Source organism: Mandrillus leucophaeus, unplaced genomic scaffold (assembly GCF_000951045.1).
Source record: "Mandrillus leucophaeus isolate KB7577 unplaced genomic scaffold, Mleu.le_1.0 Scaffold951, whole genome shotgun sequence".
NCBI lineage: Eukaryota > Metazoa > Chordata > Mammalia > Primates > Cercopithecidae > Mandrillus > Mandrillus leucophaeus.
In genome coordinates this window covers 280,276-299,635 of record NW_012110375.1, presented here as the reverse complement: position 1 = coordinate 299,635, position 19,360 = coordinate 280,276, and the positions used below count along the sequence as shown (strand labels likewise).

The 19,360-nt window shown below is 37.7% G+C and overlaps 1 protein-coding gene across 1 annotated transcript in view; it reads right to left on the bottom strand.

Moving 5' to 3' along the window:
- Positions 1–14,250: 14,250 nt before the first annotated feature.
- Positions 14,251–19,360, bottom strand: part of ADH4 (alcohol dehydrogenase 4 (class II), pi polypeptide) — a 21,380-nt gene continuing 16,270 nt past the window's right edge. Inside the window, exons 7-9 of the mRNA XM_011970548.1 lie at positions 17,369–17,504; positions 16,756–16,894; positions 14,251–14,634 (exon numbers count right to left, since the gene is read on the bottom strand). Of these exons, the coding sequence (XP_011825938.1) occupies positions 14,610–14,634; positions 16,756–16,894; positions 17,369–17,504 (300 nt within the window). The 3' untranslated portion in view covers positions 14,251–14,609. The remainder of the gene's footprint in view (positions 14,635–16,755; positions 16,895–17,368; positions 17,505–19,360) is intronic.

The window sequence follows — 19,360 nt, the reverse complement described above, 5'->3', positions numbered from 1 at the left end:
CGGGGGGTGGTCTCACCATGTTGGCCAGGCTGATCTCGAACTCCTAACCTCAAGTAATTCGCCCACCTCAGCCTCCCAAAGTGCTGGTATTACAGGCATGAGCCACTGCACCTGGCCTGCCGGTTTACTCTTAAACTCTGTTGTAAATGCTGGATTTTGTTAAAATAGCTCTATCAGACACACTGCTCTTGTCTGTTTTTCAGTCTTTTTCATGGCTTTTTTCCTGGGTACATATGGTAAGATTATGTCCAAAGTCTTTCCATCCCTTCACTCCACTCTCTCACTCACACTATGGCTTTTAACTTCTATTTATGGAAAGATGACTACCAGATTATTATCTCCAACCAGGATGGCCCCCCTAAACTCCAGACTTGGACTGGATTTCTGTCTGCATTAGGATATCTCACAATCGAATGCAACTCCTAAAACTCATATTAATATTTTCTCCTTAAAGGGACTCTTCCCTCTGTGTGTTGACACTCTTCACGTACTTGCCCCAGCCAGAAACATGAGAGTCAACTTCTCCCTCTCCCTCAGTCCCTGCATTCAGTTTGTCACCAAACCCTAAATATCTATCTGGTCTTGTGCCCCCCTCTCCCCACTGCTGCTGCGTTAGTTCAGGCTTTCATAATTTCTTACAGGATTACTGAAAGATCCTCCCATCTGATTTCTTTGATGCCAGGCCCTTGAATCTGATACTTAAAAAGGAAAGCCCTGTTAGTGGCGTAACACTAATCAAAACGTAACATCAATCAATGCCATTTCCTAATTTCCTTCAATAATTTTTGAATGATGTAGGCTATAAACAAATACCATTCTTCTATTTAAAAATATTCAAGGGAGAACAAATGGATAAAATCCAAAGTCTTTAGGCCAGTCAGGCCCTGAATTACTTCATTCTGTGTATGTCTCTATCCTTATTTCCTGCTCTTCTGCCAAATTTCACACCAACCTTTAAGGAACATTTGTAGTTCCTTAAAAGGACTATGCTTTTTCTTGATTCCAGGCCTTTGTGTATGCCAATACTTCTGCTTGGAATGCAGCAAGCAGTTTCTAGTGAGGAAAAAAAGAGTTTTGGCAGAGAGTTAGTTTTCTTTTCCCTATTGCAGATATACTGTCTATTTTCTGGAAGGAGACACTTGCATTTTTGTAGTACCTTGTTTAACAATAATAGACAAGACTTCAGGTTTCTGGTCTGACATGTAAATAATTTAGAAGTCATCACTCCATCCTAACAAGAACTAAAAAGCGAAACAAAATGAGAAATTAACAACTCTTCTTAGAACTGTAGGAGAAGTGGGGTCACAGGGAAAACAGCTTCCCCAAAATTAGAGACGCAGATGGGTGGATTCAAAGAATCACAACTTACCATAGAAATGCACCTTTGCAGGAACCATTACTGGAGTAGGAAAGTCTGGGCTCTAATTAATGAATTGCTGGAGGCTCGTTATGGATTAGTTTGAGAGTTAAAGATTCTGGGGGGCTTTCACACTTTTGTGAGATTTACCTCCATGAATTCTCAGAGAAGATCAGAGAAAAATCTCCAACTGCTTCCTGCATGAGGAGTGTAAAAGGAACTATTTTGAAAAATTCTAGAGCATTTTGTTCTTAACAAGACTTGCCATCAAAAGAAACTATTTTACTAGAGCCTAGTGTACTGGGATTTTTACATGTGGTTAACTGCCCTGGGGGAAAGGAAATACCCAACTCCAGCTCCCTCTAGACATTCTGTACCACCTAAGGGGGTGGAAAAACAAACTGAGAACTGAAGTTTACAGCCTAGGGACCCAGGCTTACTAAAAGAATGAGATGAAATGGTAGAACTATAGGACACTTCCCCTTCCTGTATATCTTACCACTACATTACTAAAGGGCTGTTTACTGCAATTCCTTTGACCCAGTATATTTTATCTGCCTTTCGATACAAAATTACAAGGCACATTAAAAGGCGACATAGTTTGAATGGACAGAAGCAGCAGCGGAACCAAACCCAGAGAATGACAGAGATGTTGGTATTATCAGACTATGAATTTAAAACAACTATGATTAATATTGTTTGAAATGCTTGTTCCCTGGTACCGTAAAGAAATAGTACTTGAACATAAATTTAATTTAGTAAGGCCATTTTTACTTCTGCAGAAAGGGTACACTCGCCAGCAGTTTTGCCCGAGAATACACCAAACAAAGGAGACAGGGTCATTTATAACCTGATGCGTCCACCCTACTGCTGTGTCCGGTTTCCATTGGCTGGAATGGGACCTCACATTCCGTATTTGTCGTGACTGACTAGCAACTTAGAACTTTTTAAAAGAGGCAAAGGTGGAGAACAAAGGAAGGAGGAGGTAACTTGTGGAATGCTGAGAAAGGTAAAAACACTTTTAAGTAAGGAAGAGGAACAGGCTGTGACCAATCCTTGCTTGGACTAATATCAGCATGCCAGGGCAAATATTTAGGAGCACAGGTCTTTGAGTGAATTTTGCTTCTAAAAGAAGTTACTATTTATTCCTAATTAAATGGGGAGGAAAGTCTTTGAAGAGGAACCTCTACTTTATTTTTTACAGTATGCTAAGGGCTTTAATGGAAAAAATAGACGACATGCAAGAACAATGGATAATGTAAGAGAGATGGAAATTCTAAGAAAGAACTGAAAATAAATGACAGAAAAAATACTGTAACAAACGAAAAATGCCTTTGATGGGCTCATTAGTAGACTGAATGTGACTAAGGAAAGAATCTTTGAGCTTGAGGGTATGTTAATAGAAACTGTCAAAACAAGAAAGCAAAGAGAAGAAATGAATAAATGGAACAGGATATCATATACCTGTATGGGAGTACCAGAAAGAGAAGAAAGCAAAAGGAGCAAAAGCAATATTCAAAGCAACTATGACTGAGAATTTCCCCAAATCAATGTCAGGAAACAAACCACAGATCCAGAAAACTTAAACACCAAACAAGTGTTCCTTCCAAAACAGAAAGCACAAAGCCCACATGGGTTCACTGATGAATTCTTCCAAACATTTAAGGAAGGAATTATACCAATTTTCTACAATCTTTTTCAGAAGATAGAAGCAGAGAGAATACTTCCTAACTCATTTTACGAGGCCTGCATTGCTGTAATACCAAAGCCACAGACATTACAAGAAAAGAAAACTACAGACCAATATCCCTTATGAACGTAGATACAGATATCCCCAACAAAGTATTAGCAAATTGAATCCAACAATGTATAAGAATAATTACATGCCACAACCATGTGGAATTTATCCCAGGTATACAAGGCTGGTTCAACATTAGAAAAATAAATTAATATAATCCATCACATCAATGGGCTAAAGAAGCAGAAAATCACATGGCAATAGGTGGGGTAAAAAACATTTCACAGAATTCAACACCTATCCATGATGAAAACTTTCAGCAAATGAGTATTAGGAGGAAACTGTCTCAATGTGATAAAGAACATCTACAAGAAGCCTGCAGCTAACATCATACTTAACGGTGAGAAACTAGAAGATTTCGTGCTAAGACTAGGAACAAGAAAAAGGTGTCCCGTCTCACCATTCCTTTTCAACATCTTACTGAAAATCCTACCTAATAGAATAACACAAGGAGAGGAAATAAAATGTATATCGATTAGAAAGGAGGAAATAAAACAGTCTTTGCTTACAGATAACATTTATCTGTTTACAAAATCTGAAAAAATTGACAGAAGTCTCCTGGAACTAATAAGTGATTATAGCAGAGTTGCAGGATACAAGTTTAATACACACATTTCAGTCATTTTCCTGTATGCCAGCAATGAACAAGTAGAATCTGAAATTAAAAACCCAATACCATTTACATTAGCATCCCCAGAAATGAAATGCTTAGGTAGAAATCTAACAAAATGTGTACAAGATCTATGAGGTAAATTATACAACTCTGATAAAAACATTAAATAAATGGAGAAATGTCTCATGTACATGGATATTCTGAATCAACATTGTCAAATTGTCATTTATTCCCACTTGCTCTATGGATTTAACTAAATCCCAATAAAAAAAAAATCCCAGCAAATTATTTTGTGGATATTGAGAAACTGATTTCAAAGTTTATGTGGAGAAGCAAAAGACCCAGATTGGTCAACTGAATATTGAAAGAGGAGACCAAAGTTGGAGGACTGATACTACCTGACTTCAAGTCTTACTGTAAAGCTGCAGTGGTCAGGACAGTGTTATTAATGAAAGACAAAGGAACAGAAGAGAGAACCCACAAATAGACCCACATAAATATAGTTGGTTGATCTTGGACCAAGGGGCAGAGGTGATACAATGGAGAAAAGATAGTCTTTTCAATAAATGATGATGGGCCAATTGGACATTCACATGGAAAAAACAGAATCTGGACACAGACATTATACCCTTCACAAAAATTAAGTCAAGATGGATCACAGACCTATGTGTAAATTGTAAAACTATAAAATTCATAAAAGATAACATAGGAGAAAACCTAGATGATGACCTTGGGTATGGTGATGACTTTTAAATTACAACATGAAAGGCATGTATGAAAGAAATAATTGATAAGCGGGACTTTATTAAAATATTTTATGAAAGACAGTGTCATGAGAAAAGACAAGCCACAGACTGATAGAAAATATTCACAGAATATTTATTTGATGAAAGACTGTTGTCCAAAAAACACAAAGAACTCTTAAAATTCAACAATAATAAAACTAACAACCTGATTTAAAAATGGGCAAAAGACATGAACAGACTTCGTACCAAAGAAAATTTACAGATGGTAAATAAACATATGAAAAGGTGTTCATCATCATATGTCATTAGTTAATTGTAAATTAAAACAATGATGAGATGTTACTACATTAGAATGGCCAAAATTCCAAACACCGACACTAGCAAATACTGGTGAGGATGTGGAGCATGAGGAACTCTCATTCATTGCTGATAGGAATGCAGAAATGGTACAGCCACTTTTAAAGATAATTTGGTACTTTCTTACAAAATTAACCATACTAATTATATGATTTAGCAGTTGTGCTCCCTAATATTTACCCAAATGAGCTGTGAACTTACTTCCACACAATAACGTGCACACTGATGTTTATAGCAGCTTTATTCTTAATTGCCAAAACTTGGATGTCCTTTAGTAGGTGAGTGGATAAACTGTGGTGCATTCAGACAATGACATATTACTAAGCGCTATAAAGAAATAAGCTATCATGCCATGAAAAGACATAGAGGAATTTTACATGTGTATTGTTGAGTGAAAGAAGCCAATCTGAAAAGGCTATACATACTGTAAGATTCCAACTATATGACGTTTTGGAAAAGGCAAAACTAGGAAGACAGTAAAAAGATCAGTGGTTTTCTTGGTTTTGAGGGGAGGAAGGGATGAATAGTTAGAGCAGAGAAAATTTTTAGGACAGTGACACTATTTTGTATACTTATAATGGTGGATACATGTTACTATGTATTTGTCAAAACCCATAGAATGTACAGCACCAAAAATGTTCAAAGAGCAGGAAGAGAATTACAGCTTAGTTTAGAAATGCTCTGCACAAAATCCTGGTAGTTGGTAGTGGCAGACTTGGAAAAATCTTGCTGCGGTATAGAACTTCAAGTATTATATTTCTGTGAACCCTCTTGGACAGGAATGAAATCGCCTGAGGTAAAGATCTACATTGGCTTATGGGTAGCAATTAATGATTTGGTCAGATGATCAGGGACTTCGAAAGAATATGATTGTAAGATTGGTAACGAGGAAATCGGAGTAGAGGTGTGATGGACCTTTTGTAATGGTCACTGAGTGAGGAAAATTATTTTCCATGTGCTTCTCACCAAAAGGTCTGATTTTGAAGGACATTGTCAATAATTAGGTGAACAAGATGATCCACCTTGGGGATGTTGTTCAGAAGGGTATCCAAGTGCTTGCTCCATGGGCTTGTAAATGTAGTGGCCATGGATATAAGCGTGGGCCCAACGTCATAGATATTTTTTTATCAAGGTTGTTCTGACTCTGCCACTGCTGAATACCAGATTGAGAAGTAGCACCACCAACCCTGAGTCCCCAATATGGTATAGTAACTCAAGGGGACTAGACAGTTTCTATGCGACAGGTTGGTTACATTTGATCTCTTTCATCATGGAGGAGGCAGAAATTTGTTCTCACTGGGACCAACACTTACTCTGGATATAGAATTGTTTTCTGGCTCTGTCATGCTTCTACTTCTACCATCATCCATGAATTTATTAATATAAATTAAACATAGACTGAGACTCTGAGATTTAAAAAATTAAGGCATAAGCTTTAAATTATTCTGTTATACATGTAGGCGGAAAGGAAAATGCTAATGGTTTTCTTTTAACTTAGCAGAAAAACTAAAATACTGCTTAGAAATACAGAGATGTATTCTTACAACATTTTTCCTAGGTCAAAACCTTGTCAGTAAGACAATCAGAATTACAGATTCCTTTTGGAGGTTATTTTCACAGGACAAAGCAACACTTTGTAACACTTTGGAGTCTTATAAGACATTTTGGTTCAAATAACATTTATATTACAGAGAATGGATTTCTTTTTAGCAAGGAACAGAAGAGGTTCTAGTAACAATTATGAATATTCACACAGCTCCATATTGCTGAGGATAACAAGTGGATATTTTTTGGAACATTCTTAATGTAATATCTTATCAAATCAGATTTTTTGAAATACTTCATGATGCAGAATTATGTTTCTCTTTTCATAGCTGCAAGGAGAAGGGATATCTTTTTCTCAGATTTCTTTGGTTAATTATAAAGACTTTCATTTTTAAGGTCAGCTTCTGAAATTTTATTAGCTATATTATAAGCAGGCCTATAGAAGATAATTTTATTGGCAGAAATGGAGAAAGTGATAAAAAGTTATTTAATACCAAATCATAGGATGGTATTGTTTTTCTTCTATATTATTAAGTATCCCTTATTTACCTATAATTTCTTTCAAAAAGACCTTGAAACTTCAGGGAAGACAAATGGTCTATCCTTGTGTTTTTTTTTTTTTTTTTTTTTGAGATGGAGTCTCCTGGGAGTGCAAGGCCACGATCTCGGTTCACTGCAAGCTCTGCCTCCCGGATTCTCGCCATTCTTCTGCCTCTGCCTCCCCGGTTCTCGCCATTCGCCTGCCTCAGCCTCCCGAGCAGCTGGGACTACAGGCGCCTGCCACCATGCCCGGCTAATTTTTTTTGTATTTTTAGTAGAAATGGGGTTTCACTGTGTTAACCAGGATGGTCTCGATCTCCTGACCTCGTGATCTGCCCTCCTCGGCCTCCCAAAGTGCTAGGGATTACAGGCGTGAGCCACTGTGCCTGGCCTATTCTTGGGTTTAAAGTTATAGAATAATAGTGCCTAAGAGATATGAAAGAAAAAAATTAAAAAATTAAGTTTCTAGAAAAGAGCAGTCTGGTTTAATAGCGTTTTAGAGTGGATATATTTAGGAATTTTATAAAACTCAATATTTGTCAACAATAGGAGATGGCTGGTAAGAGAATACATAGAGACGGCATTTACTGGCCTATTTTTCCAAATAAGAATGTTATTCAGACTGTATATAGAACATTGAGTTTAAGTTATACTTAGAGCCATTTAATTAGGAATAAAGAGGACTTGGTGGTAGTGGGAAGAGTAGGGGAGAGGCATGCCAATAGTCTTTAGCTCTCCAGGCGACTGGACGTACGCTGTGATACTCCAGAGAGCAGAATGAGGAAGGCAGAGCTTAGCTTTAGCCATAAGGAAGAAATTGGTCTGTGTATATGTTAAGCCCAAGGTCGGCTGACCTACCAGACGTGTTTTAAAAAGTGATTTCTTTATTGAATTTGGAGTTGGAAACCATCCATGTTTCTTCACCCAACTTTTTACTTTGAAAAGTTTCAAGATTTCAAAATTTGAAAAACAGGACAATAAACATCTCTATGTCCTTCACCTAAGTGTACCAATATTTTTTGCCACACTTACTTTCTCTCTCTCTCCCTCCCTCCCTCTCTCTCTCTCTCTCACACACACACACACACACACACACACACATTTTTTGATGAAACATTTGAAAGGAAGTTTCAAAACTCATGAAATTCACCCTTGTCTCCTTCAACAAGTATCCCCTAAGAACAAAGACACTTTCCTACCGTTCCCATTCATCCTTAAGACAATGTTCAGCTTGCAGGTGCTATAATTCTCATAAACTAGTAAGAAAAATAGTGCCTGTTTTCTCTGTAATACAGGATTCATTCAGTAAAGTTCTTGCCTGCTTCACAAGGTGCGTTGCTGGAGGCCTGCTCTCTGCAAGCCTCTCAAAGAATATGAAAATAGTCCTGCCCTCAAGAAGCTCATCAGATGAAATAATACATATGAAAATACTTAAAATGTTAACTATGATATGAGTGAAAGATGCTATTATCATCTCTTTGCAAATTCTTTTTCTCAAAGAAAATAGGGTTTAGCAGATGGAAAAACAAAACAAAACAAAAAAGTACCACCAGAGGGCACTATAGTAGCATTTGTAGTAGCATTTGAAAAGTAGTGTTTGAAAGCATTGTGAATATATCTTAAAACTTCATTATTTTTTCTTCTCAGAGTAATATACTGTGATTGTATTGCCTTCTAAATTCAACTCTTGTGCACCCTATTAACTGGTGTTCTTAAATATTTGTAATAATTTCAGACCAAAAAATAAGTTTTCTTACATAGACTCATGTATCTTCTTATACTGAACAATATAATTTTTTTCCTGAAAATTTAATAATCTTTGACATACTGAAGGTCCATGGCTTATGTGCCTTGGACAGATTTCCAATGTTTGGTTCAGAAGATCGGGTTAGGGGGAGCGGTAATTCTGATGAAATGTTTAGAACAAGGGAAGGTAGATCATCCATCAAACCTTTAAAATACTGCTTTTTGTTTTTTCCTTTGGAGGGGTCAAGTTCCATTCCAGTTTTGTTTCACTGGCTTGACTCCTTTGAAATATTTTAATTTGTGTTGCCCCTACTCTTTCAAAAAGCAATATTCTTTAAATGAAGAATGAATATGAGAATACTCAGGAGAAGTGGACAACTGTCAGTAGTTTACAGACTTTTAAAAATGCCTTTGAAGCGTAGTTCTTAATTGGAGGTTTTCTACATGTTGCCAATGGCAACACTGATGTGTAATTTATGTTTTCTCTGGAGTATCATATAGAGATTCAGCATTCATTCTTCAGTTTGAAAGAGATATATTTGAGCAACTTAGGCATTTGGGGTGCATTTTGAAAAATTATACTATAGGCCAGGTGCAGTGGCTCATGCCTGTACTCCCAGCATTTTGGGAGGCTGAGATGGGTAGATCACCTGAGACCAGGAGTTCGAGACCAACCTGGGCAACATGGCAAAAACCCATCTTTACTAAAAATACCAAAATTCGCTGGGGGTGGTGGCACATGGCCTGTAATTCCAGCTACTTGGGAACCTGAGGCAGGAGAATCACTTGAGCCTGGGAGGTGGAGATTGCAGTGAGCAGAGATCGTGCCACTGCCCTCCAGCCTGGGTGACAGAGACTCTGTCTTAAACAATAACAACAACAAACAAAACAAAACAAAACAAAAATTATACTGTAAATTACTAGGAATTTCAACTGGGTGCATGGAGGAGGAAAAAACCCTCTGTTGCTGAAAGAATGATGGAAGTGAAGCCTTAAACTCCATACATCTCACTCTGGGATTTCTCAGTTTTATTTTTGCTTCCAAGGCAGGGTCTTGCTCTGTCGCCCAGGCTGGAGTGCAGTGGTGCAATCACAGCTCACAGCAGCCTCAATCTGGGCTCAAGTGATCCTCTTTCCACGTCAGCCTCCCAAATGGGTAGGACTACAAGCACATGCTGACATGCTCAGCTATTTTTTATTTTTACTTTTAGTTTTAGTAGAGACAAAGTCTTGCTATGTTCCCCAGGCTGGTCTCAAACACCTGAGCTTATGCCATTGTCCTGCCTCAGCCTCCCAAAGTGCTGGGATTACAGATATAAGCCACCTTGCTCAGCCTCATTGATTTTATGAATAATTCTAACAGCTCTGCCAAGGATAATCAGAATTTTTTTTGAATTACAAAACTAGATATGAAAATTAGAAGACTCATAGAGACAGGGACATTTACTGCCGCAGTGATTGCTCAGAGAAAGAGAGAGGAAGGGAGGAGAGAGAGATTGAGACTACTGAATCACAATTTAGCATAAAAATTAGTGATCATAATATGGACAAGAGACAGGGAAATACTGGATAGAAGAGGGTGGTTCCCCAGCAAAAGCCCCACCCTCAAGCCTGGAGACCCTCGGCCCTAAGTGGGAATGGGCATTTCTGTTTTTGTGCCCTGAAAGTTGCCTTTTGACCTGCTATGCCCCCCATTTGGTACCCATGTAACCCTGAACTTTAGGCTCCAGAAGCAGATGAGCAGATGAGATGAGGAGACAAGCAGATGAATGGCAGAATGAAGTGGCAGAGAAAGAGAGAAGAGGAGGAACATCTGAATGCCAAGAGGAGTTAGGCTGGGGGTGGTGGGAGAGGAGTTTAGCCTCTGGATGGCCAAACTCCAGGGGAAGATAATCTTCCCACTGCATCCCCACTTTCAGCTCCCTATCCATCCTGCTGAGAGCCACCTTTACCACTCATTAAAACCCTGCATTCATCCTTCAAGTCTGTGTGCAACCTAATTCTTCCTGGATGCTGGGCAAGAGCTTGGGATACAGAAAGCTCTCACACTGGCCCTCTGCCCTTGCAAAAAGGCAGAGAGTCCATTGAGCTGGTTAACAGTTATGCTGTCTGTGGACAGCAATGCTAAAAGAGCCTTGTAACACTGGGGCTGCAGGCACCCATGCCTAGACACCACTGCGGGGCTGGAGCCCAAAGCACTTGCCCTGACTCCTGCACCTTACAGTCTGCATGCTCCCCTTCTTGTCAGGGGTTTGAGCAACGGTGACTGAACAGGTGAGTCACACCCACGTTGCACATCCTTCGAGGGGGATCAGGAACTCTCCCATTTCAATAATTACTATTCTGTGTTGTTAAGATTATATTTGGGATTATCTATTTAGAAAAAAAGGAAATATAGAAAATATTTTGGAAATATTCCATTCAAAAGGGTGAATATAAAGTATTCAGACATGAGGATAGACTTTTGTTATCAAGCAACATATATTTATGGAGCATCTCTGATAGAGGGATGGATTCAAAGATTGTTCTGCCTTCAGGGAGTTTACAAACATGTACTTGAAAAACTAACAATGGAAACGGTGTGTGATAGGATTTTGATGAAAACACTAAGCATCAAAGGAGATCAGGGAATGAGAACAGCTTTGTGGCTGCAAAGATCTGAAAAAGAGCTGGGTCTGAAATGGAATCTAGGAAGGATTCACTGAGGCAAAGGAAAGGAGGAAAGGGGTGAGGAGAGAGAAAAGAATTAATATAGGGAATTGTATGAGAAAGGCCAACAACGTGTGGAGTGCATTTTAGTCCCACAATGCCAACAAAGAAAGCATTTATAGATAAAGTGTCTGGCTTCCATTTTTAATGAGAGAGAATTTTAAATAAGCAAGAATACAAGTTTCTACTTTGAGGTATTAATTACTATCATTTCAGCAAAATGTTTATCTTCTCTCAGAATTCAATACATGGTAAATCATTTTTAAAGAAAACTGAGGTTTCAGAAATTACTCCAAGGTGAAAGCTAGTCTTTATTACTCTGATCTAAATTATTATGTATCTTGTCTGTTTTTTTTTTTTCTTCAACTTTTATTTTAAGTTCTGGTCCAAGGTGAAAGCTGGTCTTTATTACACTGATCTAAATTATTATCTATCTGATCCTTTTTTTTCCTTCAACTTTTAAGTTCTGGGGTATGTGCACAGGATGTGCAGGTTTGTTACGTAGGTAAACGTGTGCCATGATGGTTTGCTGCATAGATCAACCCATCACTTAGGTATTAAGGCCAGCATCCATTAGCTATTCTTCCTGATGCTGTCCCTCCTGTCCTCTGGACAGGCCCCAGCGTGTGTTGTTCCCCACGATGTGTCCATGTATTCTCATAGTTCAGCTCCCACTTATAAGTGAGAACATGTGATGTTTGTTTTTCTGTTCCTGCATTATTTGCTGAGGTTAATGGCTTCCAGCTCCATCCGTGTCCCTGCAAAGGACATGATCTCATTCCTTTTGATGGGTGCATAGTATCCCATAGTGTGTATGTACCACATTTTCTTAATCCAGTCTATCACTGATGGGCATTTGAGTTCTATCTTGTCCTTTTAAACTGTTCATTGTAACATCTTGAGTATAATAATTTGAAACCTTCCATTTTGCTATTTTTATATAAATCTTTTCATCTGTTAAATCTTATAACTATGAATGTTTACTTACCACATTATTTTATAAGTACATCAATTTTTGTAACTTTTAATTGACTATTGAAAATAGCATTAATTAGTACCAATTACAGATCATTAAGCTCAACGTTATATGTTGTAAAAATTATCAAAGATCACTGATCATTAGAGAAATGCAAATCCAAACCACAATGGGATACCATCTTATGCCATTCAGAATGGTGATTATTAAAAAGTGAAGGAACAACAGATGTTGGTGAGGTTGCAGAGAAAAACGAATGCTTTTACACTGTTGGTGGGAACGTAAATTAGTTCAACCATTGTGAAAGACAGGGTGGTGATTCCTCAAAGATCTAGAAGCAAAAATGCCATTTGACCCAGCAATCCCATTACCAAGTATATCTCCAAAGGAATGTAAAATATTCTATTATAAAGCTACATGCACTTGTATATTTATTGCAGCACTATTCACAATAGCAAATCAAACCAAATGCCCATCAATGATAGACTGGATAAAGAAAATGTGGTACATATACACTATGGGATACTATGCAGCCATGAAAAGGAATGAGGTCATGTCCTTTGCAGGGACATGGATGGAACTGTAAGCCCTTATCCTCAGCAAACTAATGCAGGAACAGAAAAACAAATACTGTGTGTTCTCATTTATAAGTGGGAGCTGAACAATGAGAATACATGGACACATGGTGGGAAACAACACACTGGGGCCTGTTGAGGGGGTTTGGGGGAGGGAGAGCATCAGGAAGAATAGCTAATGGATGCTGGGCTTCATACCTAAATGATGGGTTGATCTGTGCAGGAAACCACCATGGCACACATTTACCTATGTAACAAACCTGCACATCCTGCACACGTATTCCAGAACTTAAAAGTTGAAGTAAAAAAATTATCAAAGATGAAAGGGCAGTTATTTTATAGAGCTAGAAACTTGAGAGAGTAGATATGCTTTTATTCTTTTTAAAATATTCACATAAATAGATTCTGATATTTCCTTACATGTGATTGCAGTTAATGATAGAGTGGGGCTAAGAGAAAAGAAATGAACAGATGTTAAAAAGAAAATTATTTAGCAACTTATTTTTAAAAAGTAGCTTGTGGCTTATTGGAACACAAATTATATAATAGTGTTTTATGTATGTATATGTGTGTATATATTAATATATATACACATGATCACAATTACTATATATATTTCATATATATATTTCAAATATATATATTTCATATATATAATGTGTATATATATGGTGTATACATGTACACATATATGTGAAATATAGTGAATTTTTCCAGTAAAAATCTTTTTATTGTGGAAAATCTTTTTTTATTTTTATTTTAAAATTTTTTATTTTAATTTTTGAGGGTATTAGGTGTGTATATTTATGGGGTACATGAGATATTTTGATACAGGCTGCAATGTGTAATAATCACATCATGTAATATGGGGTGTCCATCCCCTCAAGCATTTATTTGTGTTACAAACAATCCATCATACTCTTTTAGTCACATTAAAATGTACTATTAAATTACTGTTGACTGTAGTCTCCCTGTTGTGCTACCAAATACCAGGTCTTATTCATTCTTTTAAAAAATTTCCAACTTTTATTAAGTTCCAGGGTACATGTGCAGGATGTGCAGGTTTGTTACACAGGTAAACATGTAGCATGGTGCTTTGCCACACAGATCATCTCATCACCCAGGTACGAAGCCCAGCATGCATTAGCTATTCTTCCTGATGCTGTCTCTCTGCTGACTCCCTGCCTTCAACAGGCCCCAGTGTGTGTTGTTCCCCTTCATGTGTCCATGTGTTCTCATCATTTAGCTCCCAGAAAATTTTCAACATAGACAAAAGTGGAGAGAAAAGTATAATGAAACTCCATGTATTCATTATCCAATCTAAAAAAATTATAAACATAAAGCCAATCTAGTTTTATTTATTATCTCTTAATTCCCCACTTTCACCTTCCCAGAACTAATTTTAAACAATTTCTAAAGATCATATGATTCTGTTCATAAACACTAGTTGTTATTATTTAACATAGGGAATATTCATATATGTAACAGGTACAAAGGCTGTAATATTTAAAGCTCTTTTATGTTCCCGTATTAAATGTAAATATTTGTTTAAACTCATGGCTTTCCTTGGTTCATCAAATCAGGTAATAAATTAACCAGACAGGTTCACATTCAATCAGATAGCATTCCAAATTGCTCCTGGCATCTTCAAAAGATCAGGATTGTTCGGATGCTGTTAATAACAATAAAACATTAATAAGTATAATTTTCATGATAAATTTAACCAAAGCTCACAAATAAGTTTTGCCTTTTCATTTCGGGATCTGGTCTTCCTTTTTAGACATCCACTTTATTAAGCCTAATTTCTTTTATCCCATCATCCTCTTCCGTTCATGGTGTTAATAATATTTTATACATGTGCTAGTAAACTAGGGGGGAATTCAGGACCCTCACTCACCTTAGGCAGCGTCCTTGTTACTCAGTGGTACTGTTGAGGAGAATTAGAATGTACCAAGGAGGGAGTCAGGTTTTAGTCTTGGAATAGTCACTGTTCTCAGATCTCCTATAGCTGAGGGCAAAGTTAAGCATCGAAGGAGGGAGTGGGCATCAAAGTTGGTGTGTTGGGATGCTACTTTTTGAGAACCCAGATGTTCTTATTCCTGGATATCTCCAACATGTAGACACCAAGCGGGGGATAAGCCTCAAGGACAGAGCAGTCCTTATCTCAGACATTACTGCTGGAGCTATGGAACCCCTGCTATCAGCAGCTTGCTATGCATAAATGTTTTCTTCACCCAGGACTGGAAGACACCCCTACCTGTGGAAGGAGAATCTCTGTGTCCTTTCCTCACTCTGGGGCAGGGTCACTGCACCTCAACAGGCTAATCGGTCATTGTATCCCATCCCCTTCCTCCCGCTTCCTTGCTTCTTTGCAGTTGGGTGGTAGGAGGGCCTGCCTTCTCTTGTGCTTCCTGTGCCCATATGGTGGACACACCTGATGAGGCCCAACTTCTGCCTTCCCTGTTGCCACCTTTCCATCTGTGTGGGCAGTCTGACGGTATTCTCAGTGGGCTAGATAAGGAGCAGGAAGCCTCACTCTGGCTGATTACCAGGGAAGCCTCCTTGGAGAATGTGGGAGACTTGCCCATAAAGCAATGCAGCATTTTCCACCTGGCTGCCACTTAGCATTCCTTATGGGTGTGTTCCATAATTGAGAATTCTGGGAGAAAAAGTTTGTGTTAGAGGATATGAGTACAAGGGTGTGAGGCTCAAACCCCACTCCAACCTCTAACTCCTAACTTGAGGAGTATTCCTTATGGGGATATTGAGATTGTATAAAATATTGCAGGGCTTATATACTAAGTTTACATGGTGTAGCTTAAAAAATAATGCTTGTATTTTCTTTTTATTGACCTTCCTTTTGATATGTTGTCACTGACACGTTTGCAAACTGGGGAGTTCATGTCAGTGGGGATATTTCCTCAGGTTTCTTCCCCAAGAAGTAGTCTGGGTCCTCACACCATGAAACTATCTTCTTCTGCAACATTTATTCCCTGCTTCAAATCCCAGTTATTTTAATTTTACTTTAGCCTTTTCCTCCTCTCTTTTGTTGTGTCTTCTCTTTTCATTTCTTCTTTGTCCTGCATCTCCTCTATGTAACATTGTTCCTAATGTTTTTGACCTTTGTTTCTATTGATCAAGGCTGTGCTTGAATATTTTACCTAGAATCATTTATCCTAGTCTTACTAATCCCCCAAACCCTAAGAATCTTCCAGGTGGAGCATTTCTATACATCAGTTCCTGGAATCCCTGACATGGGAGACTATATAACTATAATAGTGGATCAGAAGGTATCTTATAGGAACTCTATGGCAAAGCAAGAGAATGAGACAGTTGGGGCATCCTTTACGTGTCTGATCCCTGCCACTCTCTGTTCACATAGCCATGGTTTTCACCCCATTCTGATTGTGAAGGGTCTGGGGTAGGCACTCTGTGTCAAACGGCAGAACACCACGGTGCCAAACTCAGGGGTACACTGTACTAGAGGGATCTAACATTATACTATGCAGAAACCTCTCTTTCTAGGGAGCAGCCCCAACTGAGTTAATGGTTTTTGAAATGGAAATTGTATGAATTTATACCACCATTCTATATTGTAACAGTGTACAGATGTGCATTATTGAAATGGAAGCCTTTCCCTCTGAAATAGCCACTATTCAATGTTTTAAGCACATCTAATACCTGGGATGTGGAAAACATCAGAAAAAACAAGTTGGTTAGTTCTTAACATAAAAAAAAAATAGAATCATTGTAAATGTTTTTTAAATCATTCAATCATCTATTAGTAATGTACCTTTTTCCTTGGTTCATTAGGTCGAATGCCTCACTGATTTTGTCAAAAGGCAGGGTATGGGTCACCAATGCATCCAGATTGAATTTCTTATTCTTATAGTCAGTGACCAGCTTTGGGATAGAATCTACACTTTTCCAACCTGTAATGTGGACAAAATGCGAAATAAAGACATGCACTTGACACAAAGTAGTTTAATCAGCATTTGCTGAACGAATGAAATTATTAGGTCAGATTTGCTTTGTTTCAAATAGATTAAACTCCTTCCATCTTTAATTTTCTGCACTTATATCTACTTTAAAAATTTTCTTTATAAGAAAAATTTAAGATTATTTTCCACTCTATATAACAAATTATCTCAATTAGATCAATGTTTATTTTTTGTTCCTTCATGTTGGTTCATTCATATGCAAATTAAATTTCAATTTGAAAATTATAATTACTTTTTTATATAAATTACTTATAAGTAATTAATAGCTTTATGTAGTGTTTGGATATGCTCTAAGGATTCAATGTTTGAGTAAATTATTTTTATTTCCTTTCAATAATCTTCACTCTAAGAATTTCAGAACTACTAGAAAAAATATTTAAAGCTATGAAGAAAAAAAAAACTGACCACCAAAGAATGTTCCATTTATAGTACGGCCGATTATTAGCTCCTCTGGAAAAATAGTCAATCCTTTGTTACCAGCAGCTACTCCAATGAAAGTACATGTTCCCCAGCCTGCGGTTGTACAGTCCAGGGCTGCTTTCTGTAAGATCGAACACAAAAGACTACTTGAGTCAGTGGAAAAGTAGAATATGAACTCCACTGTGGGAATGTACAATGCTTTAGAAAAAAATTAATGCAACTCTGCCTGTAAGATAATGGGATTCAAGCTAATGACATCATAGTATCATTGTAGATTGAGCCTTGAGGGCCAAGTGTTCCATTACAGATAGAATGTTCGGTACAGTCTGGGTGTAGGTGACTCATACCTGTAATCTTAGAACTTTGGGAGGCCATGGTGGGTGGATCACTTGAGGCCAGGAACTCAAGACCAGCCTGGCCAACATGGCAAAACCCCGTCTCTACTAAAAATACAAAAATTAGCTGGGTGTGGTGTTGCCTGCCTGTAGTCCCGGCTACTTGGGAAGCTAAGGCTGGATAATTGCCTGAATTCGGGAGGAGGAGGTTGCAGTGAGCCGAGACTGCACCACTGCACTCCAGCCTGGGTGACAGAGTGAGACTCTGTCTCAAAAAAAAGAAAAAAAATTAGTAAAATAAAGATGTCTAAAAAATCAGCATACATTTGTGTGTAAGTAAATAAGTTTTATATTTGTCTCTGATAAATGTTTAAAGTGTCAGAGTTTGGCACAAAGGTTGTGAAACTATAAACCCAGCCGAATCTATCTTTGTGTGACTTTTTTTGGACAAATAAGACTAGTTTAAAATTGTTAGATCAATAACAGCAACTGAACCACCTAATTTATCAGCAAAATCCCTATGTGTTTAACCTTAAGTTTCTTACTTAGGTTTTCACCTAATGTTCAGATTTTAAAAATAGTTAACATGGCGGCTCATGCCTGTAATACCAGCACTTCGGGAGGCCGAGGCAGGTGGATCACTTCAGGTCAGGAGTTCAAGACCAGCCTGGCCAACATGGAGAAACCCTGTCTCTACTAAAAATACAAAAAAGTAGCCAGGCACGGTGGCGTGTGCCTGTAGTCCCAGCTACTCAGGAGTCTGAGGAAGGACAATTGCTTGAGCCCGGGAGGTGGAGATTGCAGTGAGCCAAAATCGTGCCTGAACTCCACCGGGCGACAGAGTGAGACTCCATGTCAAAAAAAAAAAGTTAACAAGGAAATAACCTTAAATAATGACTAATTCTGCATAATATCTCAGTTATCAAAAGTTATCTAGATACCTGTTAAAAATGAAAAAGTATATGTAAATGAAATAAATGCTTATAAGTGGACTTTGTGTAATATACAATCTGAAAATTATTTTAAATTAAATAATAAATGCTGGATGTGTGAGTCATTTCCAGTTAAAAAATTGTGATATAGTAAAACATGTTTCTAAAATTGTGAGATGATTTCATCCATAAAATGCTTACATCTAACAGTTCAGGATTTCTTGCTTTCTAAGTTTTCATGAAAATTTAAGGTTATTAGGAATAAGAATTCTAATTCATATATAAATATATAATTGTATTCTCTTTTTTTTTGAGGCAGTCTCACTCTGTTGCCCAGGCTACAGTGCAGTGGCGTGATCATAGCTCACTGCAGCCTCAACTTCCTGCAGTTTCTCACCTCACCCTCCCAAGTAGCTGGTACTACAGGTGTGTGCCACTACACCTGATTAATTTTTGTATTTTTAGTAGAGATGGATTTTTGCCATGTTGCCCAGACTGCTCTTGAACTCCTGGGCTCAAGCAATCTGCCCACCTCAGCCTCCCAAAGTGTTGGAATTATAGGCGTGAGCCACTGTGCCTGGCCTGTATTCTTATTAAAAAATAATTTTATATAATTTGGAGATTATTTTAAAGTTATTTATTTAAAAAGATGAAAAAAGTAAGTAGGGGAGAGAAATATACAGTTATAAATATAAAAATATATTTTTAAT